This window comes from Amblyomma mixtum, chromosome 9, assembly GCF_055824585.1.
Source record: "Amblyomma mixtum isolate Tamu chromosome 9, ASM5582458v1, whole genome shotgun sequence".
In the NCBI taxonomy this organism is placed as follows: domain Eukaryota; kingdom Metazoa; phylum Arthropoda; class Arachnida; order Ixodida; family Ixodidae; genus Amblyomma; species Amblyomma mixtum.
The window spans coordinates 84,673,609-84,694,214 of NC_143020.1; the positions used below are offsets into that span (position 1 = coordinate 84,673,609).

Sequence of the window (20,606 nt, forward strand, 5' to 3'; positions counted from 1 at the left end):
GCGCGGCGAAGGGTATATATCACGGAATTGGCAGCTCAATCGTCACCTAGGTCGGTCATTTCACGATCTCCGATGGGCACTTCAAGGTCGAAGGCTTCTTCTCTCCAGAACACGTCGGTGGCGGTGTCGGATCACGGCTTTATCAGGTGTTTCTACATGGATGCGTCATGGCGTTGAGTCGTTCGTTAGCAGTAGAGGGTCCTCGTAGTTTGGCTGAGAAACAACCTCGCCTCCATTTCTACGAGTTGGAATGAATTGATTGCAGGAGGATAGCGCAAGAGCAGTGGGGCATGGACAAGACAGCGCTTGTCTTGTCTATGTCTCGCCACTGTTGCCCTGATTCTCTCTGAAGGTTGCACTTAAGGTTGCCTAGGCTATCTTCAGTAAAATACCACGTGGAAGGAAAACATATGAACGGCACGTGCTTTGAGAAGAAAATCCACAGGCAATCATACGAGGCGAGCCGCAAATCTCCGTCGTCAGTATTATTTACACAGTCGTCCACATGCCCGTCTAGTGTGGTCGAAAGGGGCTCCGGGTTGAACACTTTAGTATTTTGCAAGTGGCCTAAGGTAGAAATCATGACCATATCTGAGTGCACGTTCTCTCAGGTATTGTTTACCTTTTCATTACTGCTTATGGAGCTTTATGGGACGCAGCAGTAATGAACAACACGGCGCACGTTTCAAATGTTCTAACAAGTTGGTAGACGACTGTGAATTTCAGTTTTATATTGATAGCCTTCGTATTGCGTCATTGAATTGGATTTTCGTTCTGTTGCTGCGTGTGCTTTGGTGGGTGAATGCCTTCTGGAAGAGAGAGGAAAAAGATGGGCGTAGCCCGTCTTGGATGAAAACAGGTGCAGTGTAGAGGTGGACAGTTGGGCGCTGGTGCAGACTCATAGGTGGCACATGCATTTTTACCATTTGCTCACCCACTAAGCACCCGCCTGAAGATGCCGCGAAAAAGCGGTCACCTGACCTCAGAGGGTGCTTGGAAGGTGCTATAATTTTATTTTTATTTAGTTGTTGAATATTTCGTGTTAAAACGTTTTACTTAAATACTGCATGCTGCCTACATAAATTGCGATGTTTTACACTTCTCTGGATTTTATGCACTAAATATCCTATTCAAAGGCAAAGCTGACGTAAGCAACAAAAAAATGAAGACTCCCGAATACCGAGCAAAGACGTCAATAAATTCTTCTAAAACGTTTTTTTTTAGTTTAGCTGATACTGTTTGTCCTGTGCTATGATAAACGCATTCTCCCATCACTTGACAGCTGCTCTTTCCAGCAGAAGATTGCCGATTTTCAAAATCATGTTACTATTTTTATTTTAACCTAAAGGGCACCGCCTTCTGCCTGCGCCTGAATCCCATTTATCACAATAGATTTTATGTATAAAAGGCTCTCCACTCATCGGAGGGATCACTGTCGAGACCAGCCTCCAAACAGACGGAATCATGATTTTTACTCTTGCACTCTGCCTTGGCGTCATTGCTGCGGCCACTGCGGCGCAGCCTGTGGGAAGCAGTCAAGATTCCCGGGACCTAGACATGATGAAAGTAAGTTAAACAAATTTTATTTGTTGCCAGCAATATTGACTCCTCTATGTGCGTCCATCCATTTATTCAATGGAATATTCCTTCAAATTCACTAGGATAAAAGTGAGTGAAATTGATTAGCTCCGAAAATATTTTTTCAAGCTACCCTGCCGAGCGTCCATTTTGTCGCGAAGTGCGAATTACATGCCCAAGGGCTACTCTCTGTCCTGCAAATTGCATATCACTTCAAAACAAATTTCTGTTCCAGAATAAATGCGGCTCATATTTTATAGCGGATATCTGCACGCCTATCCGTAAGTTAGATGTACTATTGTAGTTAACCTAGTGCATGGTCTGTAAATTATATTTATTCGAGGAGCGAGAACGACCCACATCCAATCAGTACAAATGGCGTGTTTCAAGCTGTGGAAAATCTAGAAAGTTATCTCTATATTTGGGATGTTTAGGTTTGTGCAGTGCCAGGCTGATTTCGAGCACCGGTTGGCATGGAAGCAGCTCTGGCCCAGGATAGCTAAATTATCGCTTTGCTGAGCTCGCACCCAGACAGCGAAGCTCGCCAGGATAATCAGCCGCAGCATAACCCTAGCCCGTTCCCAGCAGCAGCAGAAGAGGTGCATTGCTTGTTGCATGGAAGTAGACGTATACCACTCCTGTAAAAAGAGGCGGGCATCAGCTCCTAAAGCTGAACAACATATGAAGAAATGTTTTCAGAAAATAGACATAAAGAAAACGCAAAATGGTGGCGTCTTTCCGCAGTGGTGAACAAAAAGAACTGATCGCGATGAGGCGATTCTGCTACGTAAAAATTGGTGAATGCGACACCTCAGCACCCCCCCCCCTTCCCGCTTTTCCATGATCCTGGGGTTTGCCACCGGAATTTGCATGGTTTGTGACATTTCCTCGACTGATTCTCCCTCTCCATGAAATGTTATGTATTACTCGGATGTTTTGGTCATATGCGGGTAAGGTTAACTGCGCAAAACACGAGGTACAGACGTTCCTCTGCACCCAAGATGCCACTTGAACAAACGCGCATACGTCACCTGAGCCTTCAAAAGCATAGCGGTTTCGGGAGATGTATGTATGTCGCATTGAAGGGTGTTTCACAAAAACTATTTCGGCGAACGTCATTAAGTAGGAAGAATAACCTTAAGCATATGTTTTGAGCTAGTTAAAACAACTGTATACAAACTTTCACGCGTGTTGTTTTTTACGAACTGTTCCGCATCTACTGATATCTTTGAGATGAGCATCAAGAGGACGTAAGATTTGTGAGTGAGTTCCGAACATGCGCACATGTTAGCTAGGCCTTACATAAGTGAACCTCAGTTAGTAGGTTCGCAATTGAAATGTTAATTTGGTAAGAATATAAACAAACCAGAACGAAAAAGGAAGCATGAAGATATATTTTCCAGGAGATGGGTTACCAGAAGGCTCGAGTCACTTCTCTCCAACCCGGGGCCAAGGTTTCTTAAATTAGAGAGGGAATCACTTCGCACTCACAAGGCTATTCCCTCTCCGTCGGTAACCGTGGGTCGTTTCTCCAAGCTTCTTGCTCCGTTGACTGCGCGCGGACAGATCCCTGTCGCGCCGCACTGGATTTCCAAGTGTGCGCAGGTTTTTGTGAGAAATATAGTATAAAGCTTCTGTGTTGCACTTGTGCATAACAGAAGAAAGTTATTTGAACATAAGCAGCAGTGTATTTAGAAAAGCAACTGATGCTCTGCGTTATTTTGGAGACGACATTAGAGTACCGCTTGTTGCGTTTACTCTTTCCAATTTTAATCTCATTTTAGAGCTTGCAATATATGTGATAGGGATTCCGGTAGTCGCTACACAGCCTCTTAACAGTGCCTATTATATATGTATCACACTGGATAGCCTTTCTCGGCGTCGTGGCCAGCAAATTATGTTACGCCCGGTGCTAAAAGTTTAGAGCCGAATTCATATTCAGCGGTACTTTCTCTGTCTCAGCAATTCTTGTTCACCACAAGAGCAGCGTTGAATTTGCTTTTACCAGACCACGATGCGGATGTATGTTTTTCCTACCGTTGGTAATGAGCGTTCGGCTACAGAGCGAGATACTTAACCCGGTCCAGATGCAATATATTGTTATTTTGTACCTGTTTACATTCTCGGCATTATCCAAGGGCTAGTCGAAGAGGCGGTGACTTATGCGGCTCTGATTAGAGAGATAACGTATTTATTTCAAGTTAACAGCCTAGAAAATTGGTTTTAATGTTTTAGTTCAGAGCCACAGCACCAGCCAATACGGGGACAAGACGAGCAGAGGCGAAAAAGTGCCTATGCAATCCTTTGTAGTTATTCATCGCTTTAGTGTCCTGTTCGGTCATGATTTGACTTACTTCGGCAGGCTGCTACGTTCATAACAGTAAATATTAATACAGCGCAGCGAAGAGAACACACGCGAGAAGCGCGTAGAAGTTATGCACGAATACAGTGCTGTTGTTTGTCGGACGTATCCGTAGTCGCATATTCCTACTCTATTACTCGTCGCCAACGCCACGCTGTGCACAAACTCGTCCGCAGTGCAGTCATATTTCGATGCTTAGCTTGGCTGGTGTTCGCCTGTCGTGTTATGAATGAGATGGAAAAAATTATTCCTTCTTCGGAGAGACCCGAAATGTCATACGTAGTTTGTGCTCCTTAAGTGCGATGCTGATATACATGGTCTGCTCTGAAAGTAGGAGTCATTTTTTAAACAAAATTTATTCAAAAGAATAGTACAAACGATTACAATTTTTCAAGGTAGCATCCTTCCGCACCTACACGCTGCTGCCAATGAGTTTTACAGTTTTCGTACACCTCCAGGAACGCCTGGACCGGAATGCTGTTTAGCTCCCTCGTCACGGCCAGCTGAACCACCTGTACCAATCAGTGATGTTTCCCCTTGAGCGTCGATTTTATTCTCGGGAATAGAAAAAAGTCTGGCGGGGCCAAGTCGAGACTGCAGGGGCGCTGAGGCAGCGTTTCCGCCTTGTGCTGGGCAAAAAATCGGGGTCCTCATTCACATGATGAAGAAGATCCTGCCGGTTGGCCTTTTCCTGCTTTGAAAACACTCCCGGCACCAACTTCGCGCACGCTTCCCTCATGGATACGTTTTCTGTCACGATCTCAAAAACTTGGGTTTGAGGAATGCTCAAGTCATCAGCAATCATTCTGATATTCATTCTACGATCACTGTTAAGTAAATGTTTCACTCGCTACACATTTTCGTTGGTCTTGCTGGTCGAAGGGCGTGTGGAGCGGTCGTCTTCCTCCACTCTTTCCTTACCTTCTCGGAACAGCTAGTGCCACTTAAAAAACACCTGATCTACCCATGGAAGCCTCACCGTAGGCATCCTTAATCATGTTGTGAGTCTCTTTGCCCGTTTTACCAAGATGTACTCAAAATTTTATCGCGTATCGCTGATCCAGTAAACGCTCGATGATTCTGCGTGACGATACGTTTCGACAGGGGTTCACAGTACAAGCGACCTCCTCTCATCAACCGCCGAGGGCCGACTGCCGATTTTCCCCAGCATTCCCAATATCCCCCTTCAACGATCCTGCATGCGCAGACCACCTCTCGTCCGCCCGTTCGCTCAGCAAAAAACCAGTCCTACTACTTTCAGAACAGACCCTGTATGTATCCTTCTTCAAATTCAGTGGAGGGTGAGAGGCCAAAGAAATATCTCTTTGCAAAAGCCCAATATAAAAAAGAGTCCAACCTGAAAATTTTTTGCAATAACACGGATTTATTGAGGTACCCTAGTGAAGTAAGTTGGGTAGTAAATATCAGAAATATTCGTAAAAATCTTTAGAATATTTTAAAATTATGGAAAACATAAAATATGAAAATGCACGCGCATGAATGACAACGGAGTTTTCTGAAAAGTGCCAGCCGACCATTTTGTATAGCTGTGGTTACCTGCTGAACGTTGCACAGCATATATTAGATTCCTCCAGAAAAAGACTCCGCGTGCACATTACGGCCAAATTACTCTGCTGCTGGACTAAAACAGAAGTTCTATATATATTCGGCTTGCTTCCAGCTTCTTTTTGTTGCCGTTTTCTCAACGGGCTGCCCTGGACCAAGGCTCTGTATGCCAATATTTCGAATGCTGCCGCAGTGATGATGCTCTCTTTGTAGTCGGTATTCAGTTGTGGCTGCTCCGAAACCTTAGTTTTATTACAAGTTTGTTTACAAAATTGCTAGTTCCACTCTTAACTGTAGCAAGTAGTAAATCAGTGCAATTTTGTCTTTAAAGTAACCAAACAAGTGTTAAAGTACTTCAAAGACAAGAAATCAGTCAATATTCAGAACCGCCTACTCCACCGGTCAAAAGAGGTTCGCGGAAATCTAAAAAGGCAGAGCGGGATAGTAACGATCTGGCATGGGCCGACTCCTCTCAAATTTCGCTCACTCCTCGGTTGTCAATTACCTCTGCCTCGGGCATGTTTTCTTAAGCATTTACAAATACTTTCAGCTGTACCTCCCAATATATACTTCTAAGTGGCTCTTAACGCTAAAGGGGCTCACTTGGCTCTTAAATGCCATTCTGACCACTTGCGGTTTGTGCACACTATGTAGAGGCTTGAGTTGTCTTCTTTCAAGAACGATAAAGTCAGCCGTGCGCATGCTATTTGCGAAGTTCTTATCAAGTCGATGGCGCATGAACTATTGTAAATTATTCGGTTATAACCTGATCTGCGATCTCCAATAGCTGTTACTTCATACTTACAAATTTGTCATTTATAGCTTTGTTTATTCATTCAAATAATCTAAGGACCCTCTGGGGGCATTTTATAGGGCGAGACAAGAAGCAGAACACGAATCTTTCACACACCAAAAAAAAAGCAGTGCAAGTAGTTAATGCAGCACGCAAGTACAACTCGGCACATGATTACAAAGAAATATTCTTTAAATTCCAGAATAAATAAGCGAAAAAAAAAGAAAAAGAAAAGCGGCTGTGGATGCGCCATGTGTCAAAGTAATTATATCGCTGTAAGAAAAAGCATTCCTGGTAAGCTAGTAAAACTAAATGAAATAGCAAAGACCGTGATAACATGGTGACCCTAGAGGGCAATTTATTCCTTTATTTTATTTGTAACGCTAGAAGCGAATCTTAGCTGTTGGTCCTAAATGCTTTTTCTGGAACAAGAATTATTAATTATACAACGAATTAGCAAAAAGAGGCGAAAAACTAGTTTCATGCGGCACCCCATATTGCACAAAACCAAACTATTTGTGAGATCATAGCAGTGATCCACCTTTTGCTTTCAGTTGGTGAACGTGAATGAAACCCTTGTGGTCTACAAGCGCAAGCACACCCAGAACACGACCGTCCGCTGCCTATCTGCCAAAAGAAAGCAACAGTACAACACAACGCTATACGAATACACACTCAGGGGCAGAAATCCCGGTAAAAAGTAGTAAGTAGGAACATGTTCTTTGTCAATAGATTTTCACTCAAATGCATCTCATTTTCTTCCTTTTGGAGACCATCTGAATAGAAGTTGCCGATGAAGTTGACATTTAGAAGCTTTAGTTTTTTGAAGCACTTCATATTAAACTGAAGCAGCACAGAATTCAACGACTAGCCGTTCAGACGTCTGTAATCTATGAAGAAATACTCAGCACAAACTGAGTTTGCTTTGTGACAATAGCTGGCAGCATTCGGAAACGAAAACTTTGATTTTACTGAAAATGAAGCATTTCCAAGCAAGAAAAGGCCGAAAATAAATTCCAGTTGTCCTTTGCCAGCCCATAGAGTTAATATGCGCAGTCGACAGCTTTTTAAGCCATGCTCACAGAGGCATGAAAAAACCGCCAATGACATCGAAACTCTCATCACACAGTCCTTGGTGGCGTACACGCCGCGAGTTTGACTAATGACAGGAAAATGCTCTAACGCAGTTTTTTTTTTCTTACCTATAAGTATGTCTCTTGCTGCCCCACAAAACACCAACATTTACAGAAAGAGCAAAATCATCGATTACCACCAACTTAGAACGATGAAAACTGTGGTCCTTAACGCCTCTCCAAAAGGAATGGAGCGTTTAAAAAGAACGATATCGTGTTTATTCGTTCATCTTGCTTCAAAAAACATACTTCTTTCATGCCGTTTCTCCTACGACATCGCTGCTCGATTCTCGGAAAATTACCGCTCTAAAATTAGCTAGAAGAGCCATTATACAAGTACATAAAACAATTAAAGCTAAGTCCTAAAAAATTTTTTTACAATAGCAGCTGTTGGGAAGGCAATTTCTAAAGTGAATCATCGTGGACATTTAGTTTCTTGCAAACTTTTAGCAAATGTTAAACCACTGGCTTTCTTCACAAACCAATCAATTTAAGCTTTACTTTCAGTACTAAAGGTCTTTTTGTATCGGAATTTTTTGCAGTGGCGAAAATAGTGTAAACGTTACGCTTCAAGAAAGTGGAGGCATTGCATACAAGTCAACCTATATTAGCCAAAGTAAGTTACCATTTTAATCCTTAATTTTTGTCCTTGTTCCTGGAACTACGCAGTGAATGTTGAATGCATAAATTCCTTAAAAATAAATTTTAAAATCCCGAATAAGGGCCACGCAAACTGTCACGCAAACTGTTACTAGCTGCTGAATTGCATGCTTGAAACAAAATATCTTCATATGAATTCTTTAAAAAAAAGTGCCCTTTTGATTCTGTAGTGCCCATTTGATTTCTTCAAGAAGCGAAGTTCCTTGAATTCACCTACAGAGCTTCATGTCACGACTGGGAATGCTCAACTTTTAGCTTGCGCCAACCATGTCTACTTCATAAGTGTAGATAAGCTGTGTGTTGTGTTGCATTTTATGCTGCACAGGTTGCCGAGAGTGTCATGCATTGAGCGTTGATTAAAACATCGGATTATTTCCTTAAGAGGGCAGAACTTTTCCGATCCATATATCGTTTAAAGTAATATCTCCACATGCAAAACTAAAAACAAGAAATATTTAAAGGTCAATTTTTATGAAATTTCATTGAAAAGGGCTGCATTGGCTGTAAAAGCTGTGTGACATTTGTTTTTCTTGGTAGTTTCAGTTTCATGTCTGACAGTAAAAAATCAGTTTCAATGAGTTTGTGCACACTTCCTGAAGGTAGATTTTTGTCTCGTTTGAAGGTATCATTTTCGGTAGATAGCCTGTCTAATGCAGATGCGCAAAAGAAACAAATCGTAAGAACATCGGTCATGCCTGCCCGAAGTCAGTTGTTCCATAATGGGCTTTAAGAAATTCCATTTATTCATTGAATTCAGGCTCGCACTGCACCTGTCATTCTTTTTTCTACTATGCACAATGTATAAACGAGAATAAGCATCTATGGAGAGTGTTCACGTCCTTGGTTTCATCGCTACGCGTCTGTGCAGAGAAAGTCTCAACTGTCTCAACAAAACCTATCTCAATATTTTTCCGGAGCCTTGAGAACCTTATCAGAGATTATTATTTCGTGGCTTTTTTAATTTGTGAGAACCTTCCGGCTAAAGGTTGGAGTGCATTTCATTGAATATATCGCAGCAAGGAGGCTTAGTAATTATTTGAAATTATGCTGCCTTAGTTCCTCACATATAATGCTTGCTATCAGATACACATACAGGATAAAAACCTCGGTTTTCCTATGGGAGTCCCTTGGTGATACAGCCTGGCTTTTGAGGATGCCTATCAACCGACGGTGAGGAGGGGGAGGAGGAAGGGACCGCGCCGGGCGCCGGCGAGGCGGGATGATTCAAGCTGCAAGCCGCGACATGTCTGAGAGAGTCTGGGCTTGCTTTGCGCGAACGCGAGCGCGCGGTGCTGGTTTCCAGAGAGGCCAGCAGAATGTGGGCGCCAGCACAACAGCACGCAGCGCGTATGCCACGAAGGTTTTTTTTTGTTCTTTATTGCCCAAAGGCCGCGAAGAGTCATTATTTCAGGCGTGTTTAAGGGACACCCATTGAACGCGTGGTACGGTGTATGACTGAGAAACCTGTGTTCGGAATGTGTTCTGGTCTTACAGTAATAAGAAAAACAAACGAATATTAATATGCTAATTACGCGCCAGAAATTGGACGGAATGAAAAAAGGTGTTATGGTGCTTCACTGTACTGAAACAAATGGTGTGTATATGTAGAAGTGGCATGGTATGCAGTGCTCTGTAAACTAGATAGGGATTGATGATAGGTAATCGATAATAGGGGTTCTATTCGACGATCGTTATCGTTAATGTGATTGTGTATTGGAAATTGCTAAGAAATAAGAAAAAGAAAAAAGAGGAAAAGGAGCTACCGAGAATCTCACGCAGCGGAAGTTGTACCTCACATTACTTAAACAGAGATAATGGGCGCAAAAGAAGACAGGACGAAAAAGGAGGCACGGACAAGCCAGGCGACTCATAATGCCTGGCCCTGAGCATTAGCAATGCTCAGTATCGTGAATGCGCCTCACGCTTTTCGCATTTGAATCAATAATGTTTTGCAAATCTGTGTCGTAACATTGTTGGTGTGTAAACCCGTTGCTCGGACGATTCCAATGCTTGAGTGGTCATCGTCCTTTCTTCACGGCACATTCCGCAGCATCGATGCGATGCGTGATGTTTGTTCAGGGCCTTGAGCCGCTCCCCCTCAGGACGCTTATCGCTGATTACTCTCGCACGTATATATCGTATGCCTCTGTAAGCAAAAAATACAAACCGTAAAACTAACTTTAGTGACGCTACCGGGAAAGGCAAGCTATTTCAGTAAGTAACTGAAAGAAAATTTTGCGGTATTTCGTCCCTTTACGCTGTCTAATCTACAAATTGCTAGTTAAATATACACTGAATACACTGAACAGTTGTAACGTTTCTGTTGACGCCGAGCATATACCCGAGACGGAGGCAGTACTTAGAATTATCACCAGCGCTGCGACTAGAAACAAGAACAGAGAAGCAAGACAAGGACAAGCGGTTGTCCTTGTCTTCCTTCTCTGTTCTTGTTCCTAGTCGCAGTGCTGGTGAAAATTTTAAAGATGTACCAACTAGCTCAAACCACCATTTTGCTGCAGTACTTAGAGAACAGAGTGATTTGAAATGCGTACTTAGGTCCTAGCAGCACGACGTCACCGTCATAAAATCCGCCTTCACCGCCGTGGCCTTGACCGCTCAAATGTCAGTAAATGTTACTGTTCACCACTCAAGTCTTTCGGAGCGAACTCATAAGGACGATAGGGTTCTACCATACTTGCACCGTGCGTACGCATGGAAGGCGATGCCATCTTCGATCGTCGATTGATCAAGAGAACACGAGGAAAGCAGCAAAAAACTGTATAACACAAATTCAACGAGGACTAGCGAGCGCCAGCGTGTTTTCGCAGCTCCCTTCATCGCTTCACACTCAACCCAACCGCAGAAGAGAAGAAAAAACCTGTTCGAAAGCAACGAAGGAAAGGCCGTGGAGCACTTCTGCATGGCGTCACCGCTCAGTGGCCGGACACAGTGAACAAGTAGAATCGGAGCTTGCTCTCCACTTCATGGAAGCGTCGCGGGGAGTGTGGTCAGGAGGGCGGCTTAAAATGTTCAGTAGTGGGCTGTAGAGTATGTCATTTCGAGGAAGGGGGCTGGGAGGGACAGGACAGACAGAGATGAGCTCTCGGGGAAAGAGCAAAGGCTGACAGAAAAACCAGAGAGGAGCAGGTTTTTTGTTGCGACCAGACCCAGGAAAAGCAGGGAAGGCGGTGGTGAGAGGAAAGAAAAAAGCTTGAAAGAAAATTTGCGCAAAGAAGGGTTACTCGCCTGACGTTTGTACAGGTGTTTTTGTTGTTTTTATTTTCTTCTCTTTAGCGCTGTACCTTTTCGCTAGCCCGAAGCGTCGCCCTCTAGGGAACACCACAAGCTGCCGGCTCCGTTGAGTTAACGTTTTCTTGTTCGTCGATAGAAATGTTCTGGGCAATTGGTGATTAGTATCTCTTCCTGATAGGGTGAAGGGTAGGGCCGCTCACGATGGCGCTTGACAAGCGTTATCAATGGGCGATCACTTGACAATGAAGAAGCGCAAAGAATACCTGCACAAAAACCAAGAATTTCCTGTCTTCATCGATTCGTCGCTACAGGCTGCTACAACGGACATTAAGAAAGCTGCTGCAATGAACGCGACAGTAACAAACCTTTTGCAGCCTCTGGCGCAGTCGCCGGAGGCTCGCTATGTTCATCAACCAGTCGCGAAGTCCATGCGCCACATGTTGCATGGAGACGAAGGGAGGCCTAGAACATATTTTAATCTCATTTTAAAGTTAGTGAAAATGCTCACTCTTGAAGTCTGAGCCATCGCTAGTACATCAATGTGACGTAGGGACAGAGAAGAAAACACAAGCAAGTATTTCTTACGTCATTGCACAGTTTTCTGACGTACGGGACCAAGTTTTTCGGTTTCGCGGCCTAGCAACTTTGGGTACGAGTGCTCACGAGTGTTTTTTTTTGCACGCTCGCGAGTGCGACGGTGCTTTACGCCCGGCGTTGCCGCAGTCGGTGTCGTTGCCGAAAGATCCACTTTTGCACAGGCATATTGCCGGTGCACTAACCTAGGAAGCATGCTCTCGTATCATGGATGTTATGTATTTTCTTGTGCGGACGTGAAGTACGCCGCGCATGCCGGCCGGCCGGCCAGCCTGGATCCCGTCTGCCGGCGTCATAAAAACGAGCTGTAATGTGTTCTTGACGTAAATAATAAACCCTGGGATAAGAAATGGGAAAAATGTGTCATTTTGGAGGATCGCTGATCAGTACTGAGCTGCTGGCAAAGGTAACGGCTGTGATACGAGCAAACTTCTTGCCACAACCGCCTCGCAGCTGCCGCTGGCCCGACGTTGGGGTCCGGCTCGCCTGGCGCCTGCTCGCTTCGCTGCTGAAGGCGTCGGGGAGATTTACCATACTATTATTTTATTGTGAGATGATGCTGTTGACAGTAAACCGATGTGTAGAGTAGGCCTTTTATTGACCAAATGTTTAGGGGAATCCCCCAAGGTGGAGTAGATTTGTAATAAGGCAGTAATTACTCATTGACGTCCACCCGAGCGCAGCCATACGGCTACAAAGGAAAGCTACACAGCTTTTCTCAGAAACTTCGTAGTTTCTGAGCGGTGGTCCCGGGTTCGAACCCCGGACCAGGACGAATTTTTCTTTAACTACGAAGTTTCTGAGAAAAGCTGTGTAGCTTTCCTTTGTAGCCGTATGGCTGCGCTCGGGTGGACGTCAATGAGTAATTACTGCCTTATTACAAATCTACTCCACCTTGGGGGATTCCCCTAAACATTTGGTCAACACTGTTCCCACTTCGAGTTATTGATCAATTCGCTCTCGCGCTACCATAAGCTTGCCGTCCCGGTTAGCTCAATTGGTAGAGCGACTGCTCCGGTGAAGCGGTGGTCCCGGGTTTGAACCCCGGACCAGGACGAATTTTTCTTTAACTACGAAGTTTCTGAGAAAAGCTGTGTAGCTTTCCTTTGTAGCCGTATGGCTGCGCTCGGGTGGACGTCAATGAGTAATTACTGCCTTATTACAAATCTACTCCACCTTGGGGGATTCCCCTAAACATTTGGTCAACACTGTTCCCACTTCGAGTTATTGATCAATTCGCTCTCGCGCTACCATAAGCTTGCCGTCCCGGTTAGCTCAATTGGTAGAGCGACTGCTCCGGTGAAGCGGTGGTCCCGGGTTCGAACCCCGGACCAGGACGAATTTTTCTTTAACTACGAAGTTTCTGAGAAAAGCTGTGTAGCTTTCCTTTGTAGCCGTATGGCTGCGCTCGGGTGGACGTCAATGAGTAATTACTGCCTTATTACAAATCTACTCCACCTTGGGGGATTCCCCTAAACATTTGGTCAACACTGTTCCCACTTCGAGTTATTGATCAATTCGCTCTCGCGCTACCATAAGCTTGCCGTCCCGGTTAGCTCAATTGGTAGAGCGACTGCTCCGGTGAAGCGGTGGTCCCGCGTTCGAACCCCGGACCAGGACGAATTTTTCTTTAACTACGAAGTTTCTGAGAAAAGCTGTGTAGCTTTCCTTTGTAGCCGTATGGCTGCGTTCGGGTGGACGTCAATGAGTAATTACTGCCTTATTACAAATCTACTCCACCTTGGGGGATTCCCCTAAACATTTGGTCAACACTGTTCCCACTTCGAGTTATTGATCAATTCGCTCTCGCGCTACCATAAGCTTGCCGTCCCGGTTAGCTCAATTGGTAGAGCGACTGCTCCGGTGAAGCGGTGGTCCCGGGTTCGAACCCCGGACCAGGACGAATTTTTCTTTAACTACGAAGTTTCTGAGAAAAGCTGTGTAGCTTTCCTTTGTAGCCGTATGGCTGCGCTCGGGTGGACGTCAATGAGTAATTACTGCCTTATTACAAATCTACTCCACCTTGGGGGATTCCCCTAAACATTTGGTCAACACTGTTCCCACTTCGAGTTATTGATCAATTCGCTCTCGCGCTACCATAAGCTTGCCGTCCCGGTTAGCTCAATTGGTAGAGCGACTGCTCCGGTGAAGCGGTGGTCCCGGGTTCGAACCCCGGACCAGGACGAATTTTTCTTTAACTACGAAGTTTCTGAGAAAAGCTGTGTAGCTTTCCTTTGTAGCCGTATGGCTGCGCTCGGGTGGACGTCAATGAGTAATTACTGCCTTATTAGGCCTTTTATTATAGCGCAGGCGACTTCCGAAGCGCCGGCCGCTGCGGCTTCATTGTGAAAGAGGCTGTAGGCCTAGCGACGACCACGACAACCAGGCAGCAGAAGAGCTCGTAGCCCGCAGCGCCCGCGAGCGATGCCGTTGCCGAAAGCTCGAAACATAAGCAGGCATGCTTTGCCGCTGCTCGAGCAGTCTTTCTGATAACAAGGCGATCTTGTCTATTCTTATGAGATTTGCACACCATCCCAAGCAGCGCGCAGAAACTGCTGCACGGCGGCGAAGTGCGACACCTGTTGTGTGCGGAGCTTGGAGTGGGGCGGCAGTTCGCAAGCGACGATCGGTGCGGCGCGTCGGCCAAGTGGCCATATAGCTTGATGAATGTTGCTGCGCGTGCATTATTTGTCTAAATAATGATTGCGCTTCGCGCTCTGAGCTCGCTACTTGATTTTGGACGGCGAATGTTTTCGCTCGGACACCGATCTGCCCAACACACGTCGGCCGACGGGTCTCGTCGGCATCTTTGGTCGACGGCGTTGTCACACTAAGACGACGCTTGGTCGTTGGGGGCGTCGTCGTCGTCGTCGGTGCAGTGTGACTGGCTAGTCGGGGAACGACCAGGTTGGCCGACGCGACCGTCGGCGTCGCTGTGGCTTCGGCATCGGGGTCTCGTCGGCCTAGTGTGAACGTGCCTGAACTGCGCGCTGGTCCCAGGCTGCCCCAGTCGTCGCTAGGCCTAGGTGGTTTCGCTTCGAAGCCGCAGTTGACAGCGCTTTGGAAGCCGACTGCGATATAATAAAAGGCCTACTCTTCACATCGTTTTATTGTGAACTCGTCCCATATAGAAGATAAGTTCTATTTCCACGACACCTTCAGCAACGGAGCTAACAGACGAGCAGCGCGCACGAAGCAGCAGCGTCGAGCTGTCGGGATAGGACAACGTCGGCGTGAGGTCGGCGCTGTTGTCGGCAGAGTGTGACAATCGGGTCGGCCGACGGCTGCTATCTCGGCGACGCGACGGCGATGCGCTCGTCGGGCGACGATCGGCGCTCGGTCGGTGTCTGCGCAGTGTGACAAACGCGCCGACGGCACGAAAATCGCTGCCGCCGACCATCGCCAGACTGAAATCGGCCGATCGTCGGCCTAGTGTGAACGCGCCTTTACCAGTTGACGTTGCCTACACGCTCGGCGTTCGCTGGCACAACCTGAGCTGCGTCGGGCCTGACGCCTGCCTCCTCTTCGGAATCGCTGGCCAGCGGATCAAAAATGAAGTGGTTGTCGGGGTTCCAACCGCGGCGTCTTCTTCCTCGTCTGCGTCATCCTGCGATTCCTCATAATCGGTGTCTTCGCCGAAATAAAACTCTTCTTCAGCGTCCGACTCGGAGCTGTTCGGCATTGCGACTTGCCCTCCGCCCGGCTCTCCGTGTTTACGCGCACCACGTGCGTGTCAAGCAGACGACATGCCTACAATGATGTCACGGCTTTTCGGACCCACGTGACAACGCATTGTCTGGTTTTTCTCGTCATGTAAAAGCCTGGCAAAACCTGGCAACTACGGACCAAAACCGAAACTGCTGGGTACCAATAATACGATTATTAATTATATAATGCGAGTTCATGCTTCTAAGACGGTGTTCCATGCTCACTGAATCGCTACGCATTATTTACAACCCAGAGGTACAACACAAAAATTTGGTGTCTCTACCCCTTTAAGGCATTATTTTTCCCCATGTTCTTAGCACTACGCAGTGAATTTTTAACTCAATAACTTTCTTGAATATAATGCTAAAAACCATTTCGTAAGCTACGCATATACTGTCGCGAAGGGCTGAATATCATCATTGAAACAAAACATCTTAATAATAAGTCTAAAAGAACTACCCTTGGAATGTTCTAAATGATTTTTCAAGTAGCGCACTTGCTTGAGTTGAAACACAGAGGCCCACGTTGCGACTGAAAATGTGCAAATTTTACTTCAGGTGACGGCGTCTCCTTCATGAAGGCAGATATTTTTTGTGTTGTGTTGCGTACATGCTGCATAGGTTACGAAGACTGCCATGCATCTAGCACTGATTGAAACACGGCTTTATTGCTTAAGACGGCTAAACTTTTCGAACCCGTTGTTCATTTGTACAGCAAACAGCCCATAAAAAATCTAGAGCTGGATTTTTTTTGGAATATGGTATATATAATGATTGCACAGCAGCCAAAGTCCTCCATAAAGGCAGCAATAAAATTCCATTAAGGAAAGGTGTCAAGCAGGGAGACACGATCTCGCCAATGCTATTCACCGCCTGTTTACATGAAGTATTCCGGGGCCTGAAATTAGAACAGTTGGGGTTAAGAGTTACTGGAGAATACCTAAGTAATAAGCGATTCGCTGAAAACATTGTCTTGTTAAGTCATTGAGGACATGAACTGCAAATCATGGTCAATGAGTTAGACAGGCAGAGCAGAACGGTGGGGATAAAAACTAACATGCAGAAAACCAAAGTAATATTAAACAGTCTAGCAAGGGAACAGCAGTTCTCAATTGGTGGTGAGGTGCTGGAAGTAGTAAGAGAAGTAGTAAGAGAAAAAACGCGTTTTAATGACATCCTAGTAGAAATCAAGAGGAAGAAATGGGCGTGGGCAGGGCATGTAATGCGAAGGCAAGTTAACCGGTTGTCCTTAAGGGTAACGGAGTGGATTCCAAGAGGCGGCAAACGTAGCAGTGGGCGGCAGAAAGTTAGGTGGGCGGATGAGATTAAGAATTTTGCGGGGATACAGTGGCCGCAACTGGCAAAGGACAGGGTAAATTGGAGAGACATGGGAGAGGCCTTTGCTCTGCAGTGGGTGTAGTCAGGTTGATAATGATGATGACGAGCAACCTGGGATGAAGAGGGTGTAGCGGCTGCAAAAATAGCTTGACATCTAGTTTCCTTGGTAGTTTCAGTTTTATGTTTGAGAATAAATCAACGCTTACAGTGCATCCATGTACACGTTTGTGGAGGTTTTTCTGCTTTTGCTTTTAGGGTATCACTTTGGACGAATGTCTGCGTCCAATGCGAACGTGGCATACAAACAAATGAAAGGTACTTTGGTGAGGTCTGCACGATGTTCATTCTTCCATAATAGGATTTATGAGTCTCATTATTTGTTTCTTTCAGGTTCGTAATCCACCTGCAAATCTTGCTTCTATTTTCCATGTATTAACTACAATAATCATCCATAGGGCGCGTTCACTTCCTTTGTTTCATCGCTGCGCGTCCGTGCATGGCACGTGTTAACTCCCTCACAGCCACATATTTCGAGGCTCTGCAGGGCCTGGTCAGAGAATATTATGTGCCCCCTTCTTTATTTTTAAAGATCCCTCCACCTAACGGTCACATGCGTCACTTAGATCTGCGAGCAGGCTTGAAGAATTAGTTCGGGCTGCTTTAGTTCCTCTCATTTAAGAATTACTTTGCTTAGACGGGCAGGATAACATTCGGCCGCAGTTGTCTAGCATTTCAGCTCTGGTACATATTTTATTCAGTTGCCTTGTCCAGACCTCTGCGGAAGTAGTCATTAGCCATTATGGAGCCATGGTTAAATTTTTTGTTCCCATATTTTGCTCCCCTGAAGATCTATTTAAGCAGTTATTGGGTGATTATTGGTTTTATTGATTGTTAATGTTTGAAGGCGATAGAGGGCATTGTACTGAATTATATGGGATACGGCATCTAGCTATCCTTGCTCTCGGAATTTCTCCTCAAAACAAAACATAGTTAGGTGATTAATAGGGGATTATCGTTGAACATTGTTCTGGATGGCCAATTCGTGATGATTGTGTAATAAGTATTCGTTCTGTGATATATGCAATTTTTAACTTCTGCTTTTACGGCTTTTATGCAGTACGCGACACGCAGCACCAAGCATCCACTTCGTAAATAAAAAAAAGAATAGCTCTCTGTTATTAAAATTGCTGCCAGCTAGTAGCATCGGCTGACTAAAAAATGCATTTGCGTGCACAGAAATGTGCACTGTGCAATTTGGCGTGTCGTTTTTGTCACGTACAACGCTGATGAAACGGGGGTTTATCACCTGAAACATTTCCGCGTCGCGGGGACTGTCGCCCAGTTGTGCAAGGAGGATCTATAAGCACCACCGTCAACCAGCTGGTTTCCTGGGATGCATAAATGGCGTCTTCGGGCTTAGTACACGTTTTTGACATTTGCATGGCTTTGTAACAGAGCCTGGCTTTTGAGGATCTCCAAATATGAACTTCAAGGGGCATTTAAACAAAAAACAGGCCGATTTTAAAATGGTCTACTGCACGAGATGATTTTTATTACCTGAAAGCGGAATGACTTGCCGATCTGCCAGAAAAACATTCTGGCAAAGCTTCCTTTTAAGAAGCATTTTACCACAGACAAAGCCCAGCACGACGGCAGGAGGAAGAAAGCATCTGTCCCTTTCAAACCGGCGTGAACACGGGGGCGCTGCAACTAGTAAACCAGTGCTCTGGCACATTCTCCCTACTCCTTGTGAGACGTATTCAGATGCACCACCCGAATATTTTCAGAGCGCCCAAGCACTCTGAATATTATATGACCGCTCACGTAAACGCGACATTAGTTGTGTTTGCTTGGCGGGAGCAGGGGAAAAAACATCAGGACATATATACTCTAAACAAATTCACCTGAGATGCAGAATTCATTTCAATTTCGTGCCACGTACCCTCAGAGACCAAAATTCAGCAGCTGCCGCTGAATAGTCTTCGTAGAGTTGTTTTCGTTCACCGGCTTGCTCCGACGTCTCAAACGACCGTAGTTTTTGGAACCTTTAAGTTATGATCATTTCCTTCACCACCTTCGTGATGACGTGCCTAACAGTGGATTTTAATCTGTGGTGTATCTGCAGTGGTTATCAGTATTATTACGCACGAAACATTTTTATGCTCCAATTCTCGTTCAGCTCAGTCGTACTTCATCCGCATATTGTGGCAAGCCTAAAGCTGAGTATTTGCGAAACTTCCGGACACTCTCTTCATTTTGCATTACGTTTACTAAATTGGTGACTGCGTAACATTAATCCGTTCTTAATGCGCTTAAGAACATCTCGAAGCGATAAATGCCACCCCCTGGGCGCGAAATAAGCAGGAAGACTCAAGAGCTAGAAACTAACGTTCGTATAGCCAACGACAGTTTTATACAGCAGCACACGAAGGTGAGAACAACGCGGGAAAGCCGCATGGCGCATACAGAACCAACCGGTAGGAAGTGAAGCCAAGAGCTGTTTGATCAAAAACCTGCTGACGGCAACAGCTCCTGAAGCCGCGATAATATCCAGACAGGGTATGTGCTCTGATAATATTGAAAAAAAAAACGGGGCAAATGCAAGGACACCTCAGCAGCCTGACTTCTAAGCCAATGTTCTAGTGCAGCGATCACCCGCTGTTAGCCGTCTAGAATGCTCTATACCTTCTTGGCAACCATTTCTTGCTCACAGCTACGGGAAGTGCGTTTCTTCTATTTCTGGTACGGTGGCACCTAGTCAGTATCCGAACTAATGGCAGCTAAAGGTATTAGCTCCCTTCACAGTATAACAGGGCATTAACAGTACGTAGGACAGCTCTCCAGCCAGCGCCGTTCCTTTACCCTTAGGACAGCTGGATACAACCTGTCCCACTCGCTTCAAGTGCCCGCAACTGGACCGCGCTACACCCGGGTACGATATTTTAACGAGGTGAGGCTCCAGCACAGCTGAAAAGCTGGCACCATCCCGACGGCGTAGTTTCAAGAAACTGATGTAACGCATGACGTCACACATAAATGTCTGGAATGATAAGTGAAAAGAGGGCTTGTTACAAAAATCCAAAGGTTTGTGCATGCTTCATAGTATGTAACTATTTAAACCAAGTGATATCTTCTTTTAAAAATTTAATAATTTGAACAATGGAGTAATACAATTTTATAATGGAATGAATAACGCAGGCTTGTTTTTTACTCCCCACTAGGTATAACATACACTCTCACGCTGAAGGCAAATAACGCAAATGGATCTTGCTTCGTTATTTTCACTGATAAAAGCGACGGCAACAAAGGCAAGTGTGCTCCTAATAACACTCTGTGGTGAGCTCCGTAAAGTGAGTAGTGTGGAAGAGACACAACGCGCAGTTTTACACCATGGTAAGGTAGCTACTTAAATGTAGAGCGTCACAACGATCGTCATATAATTTCTTCTACCAAGATAATGACAGCTATGGGCGAACAAGTTCACTTTGCGCCCATTCGAAGAGGTAAAAGGAACAAGAAATGATAAAACTTCCCAAGTACAGTTCCTTTAAAACGGAGCCATAAGAGTGAAGCTTAGATCACTCTTGACATTGCGATTGTCAGTGCGACTGAAGCTGTGTAGT

The 20,606-nt window shown here is 45.3% G+C and overlaps 1 protein-coding gene across 1 annotated transcript; it reads left to right on the plus strand.

Moving 5' to 3' along the window:
• Positions 1–1,464: 1,464 nt before the first annotated feature.
• LOC149329953 (uncharacterized) lies at positions 1,465–20,323 on the plus strand. The gene is made up of 3 exons (XM_089559329.1): positions 1,465–1,566; positions 6,854–6,992; positions 20,205–20,323. The coding sequence occupies exons 1-3, from the start codon at positions 1,465–1,467 to the stop codon at positions 20,321–20,323; spliced, it is 360 nt and encodes a 119-aa protein (XP_089415455.1).
• The last annotated feature ends 283 nt before the right edge of the window (positions 20,324–20,606 follow it).

Coding starts and splice junctions, on each gene's coding strand:
- LOC149329953 (XM_089559329.1), top strand. CDS start 1,465: ATGATTTTTACTCTTGCACTCTGCCTTGGCGTCATTGCTGCGGCCACT. Junction 1,567..6,853: donor GGGACCTAGACATGATGAAA/GTAAGTTAAACA, acceptor TTTTGCTTTCAG/TTGGTGAACGTGAATGAAAC. Junction 6,993..20,204: donor ACTCAGGGGCAGAAATCCCG/GTAAAAAGTAGT, acceptor ACTCCCCACTAG/GTATAACATACACTCTCACG.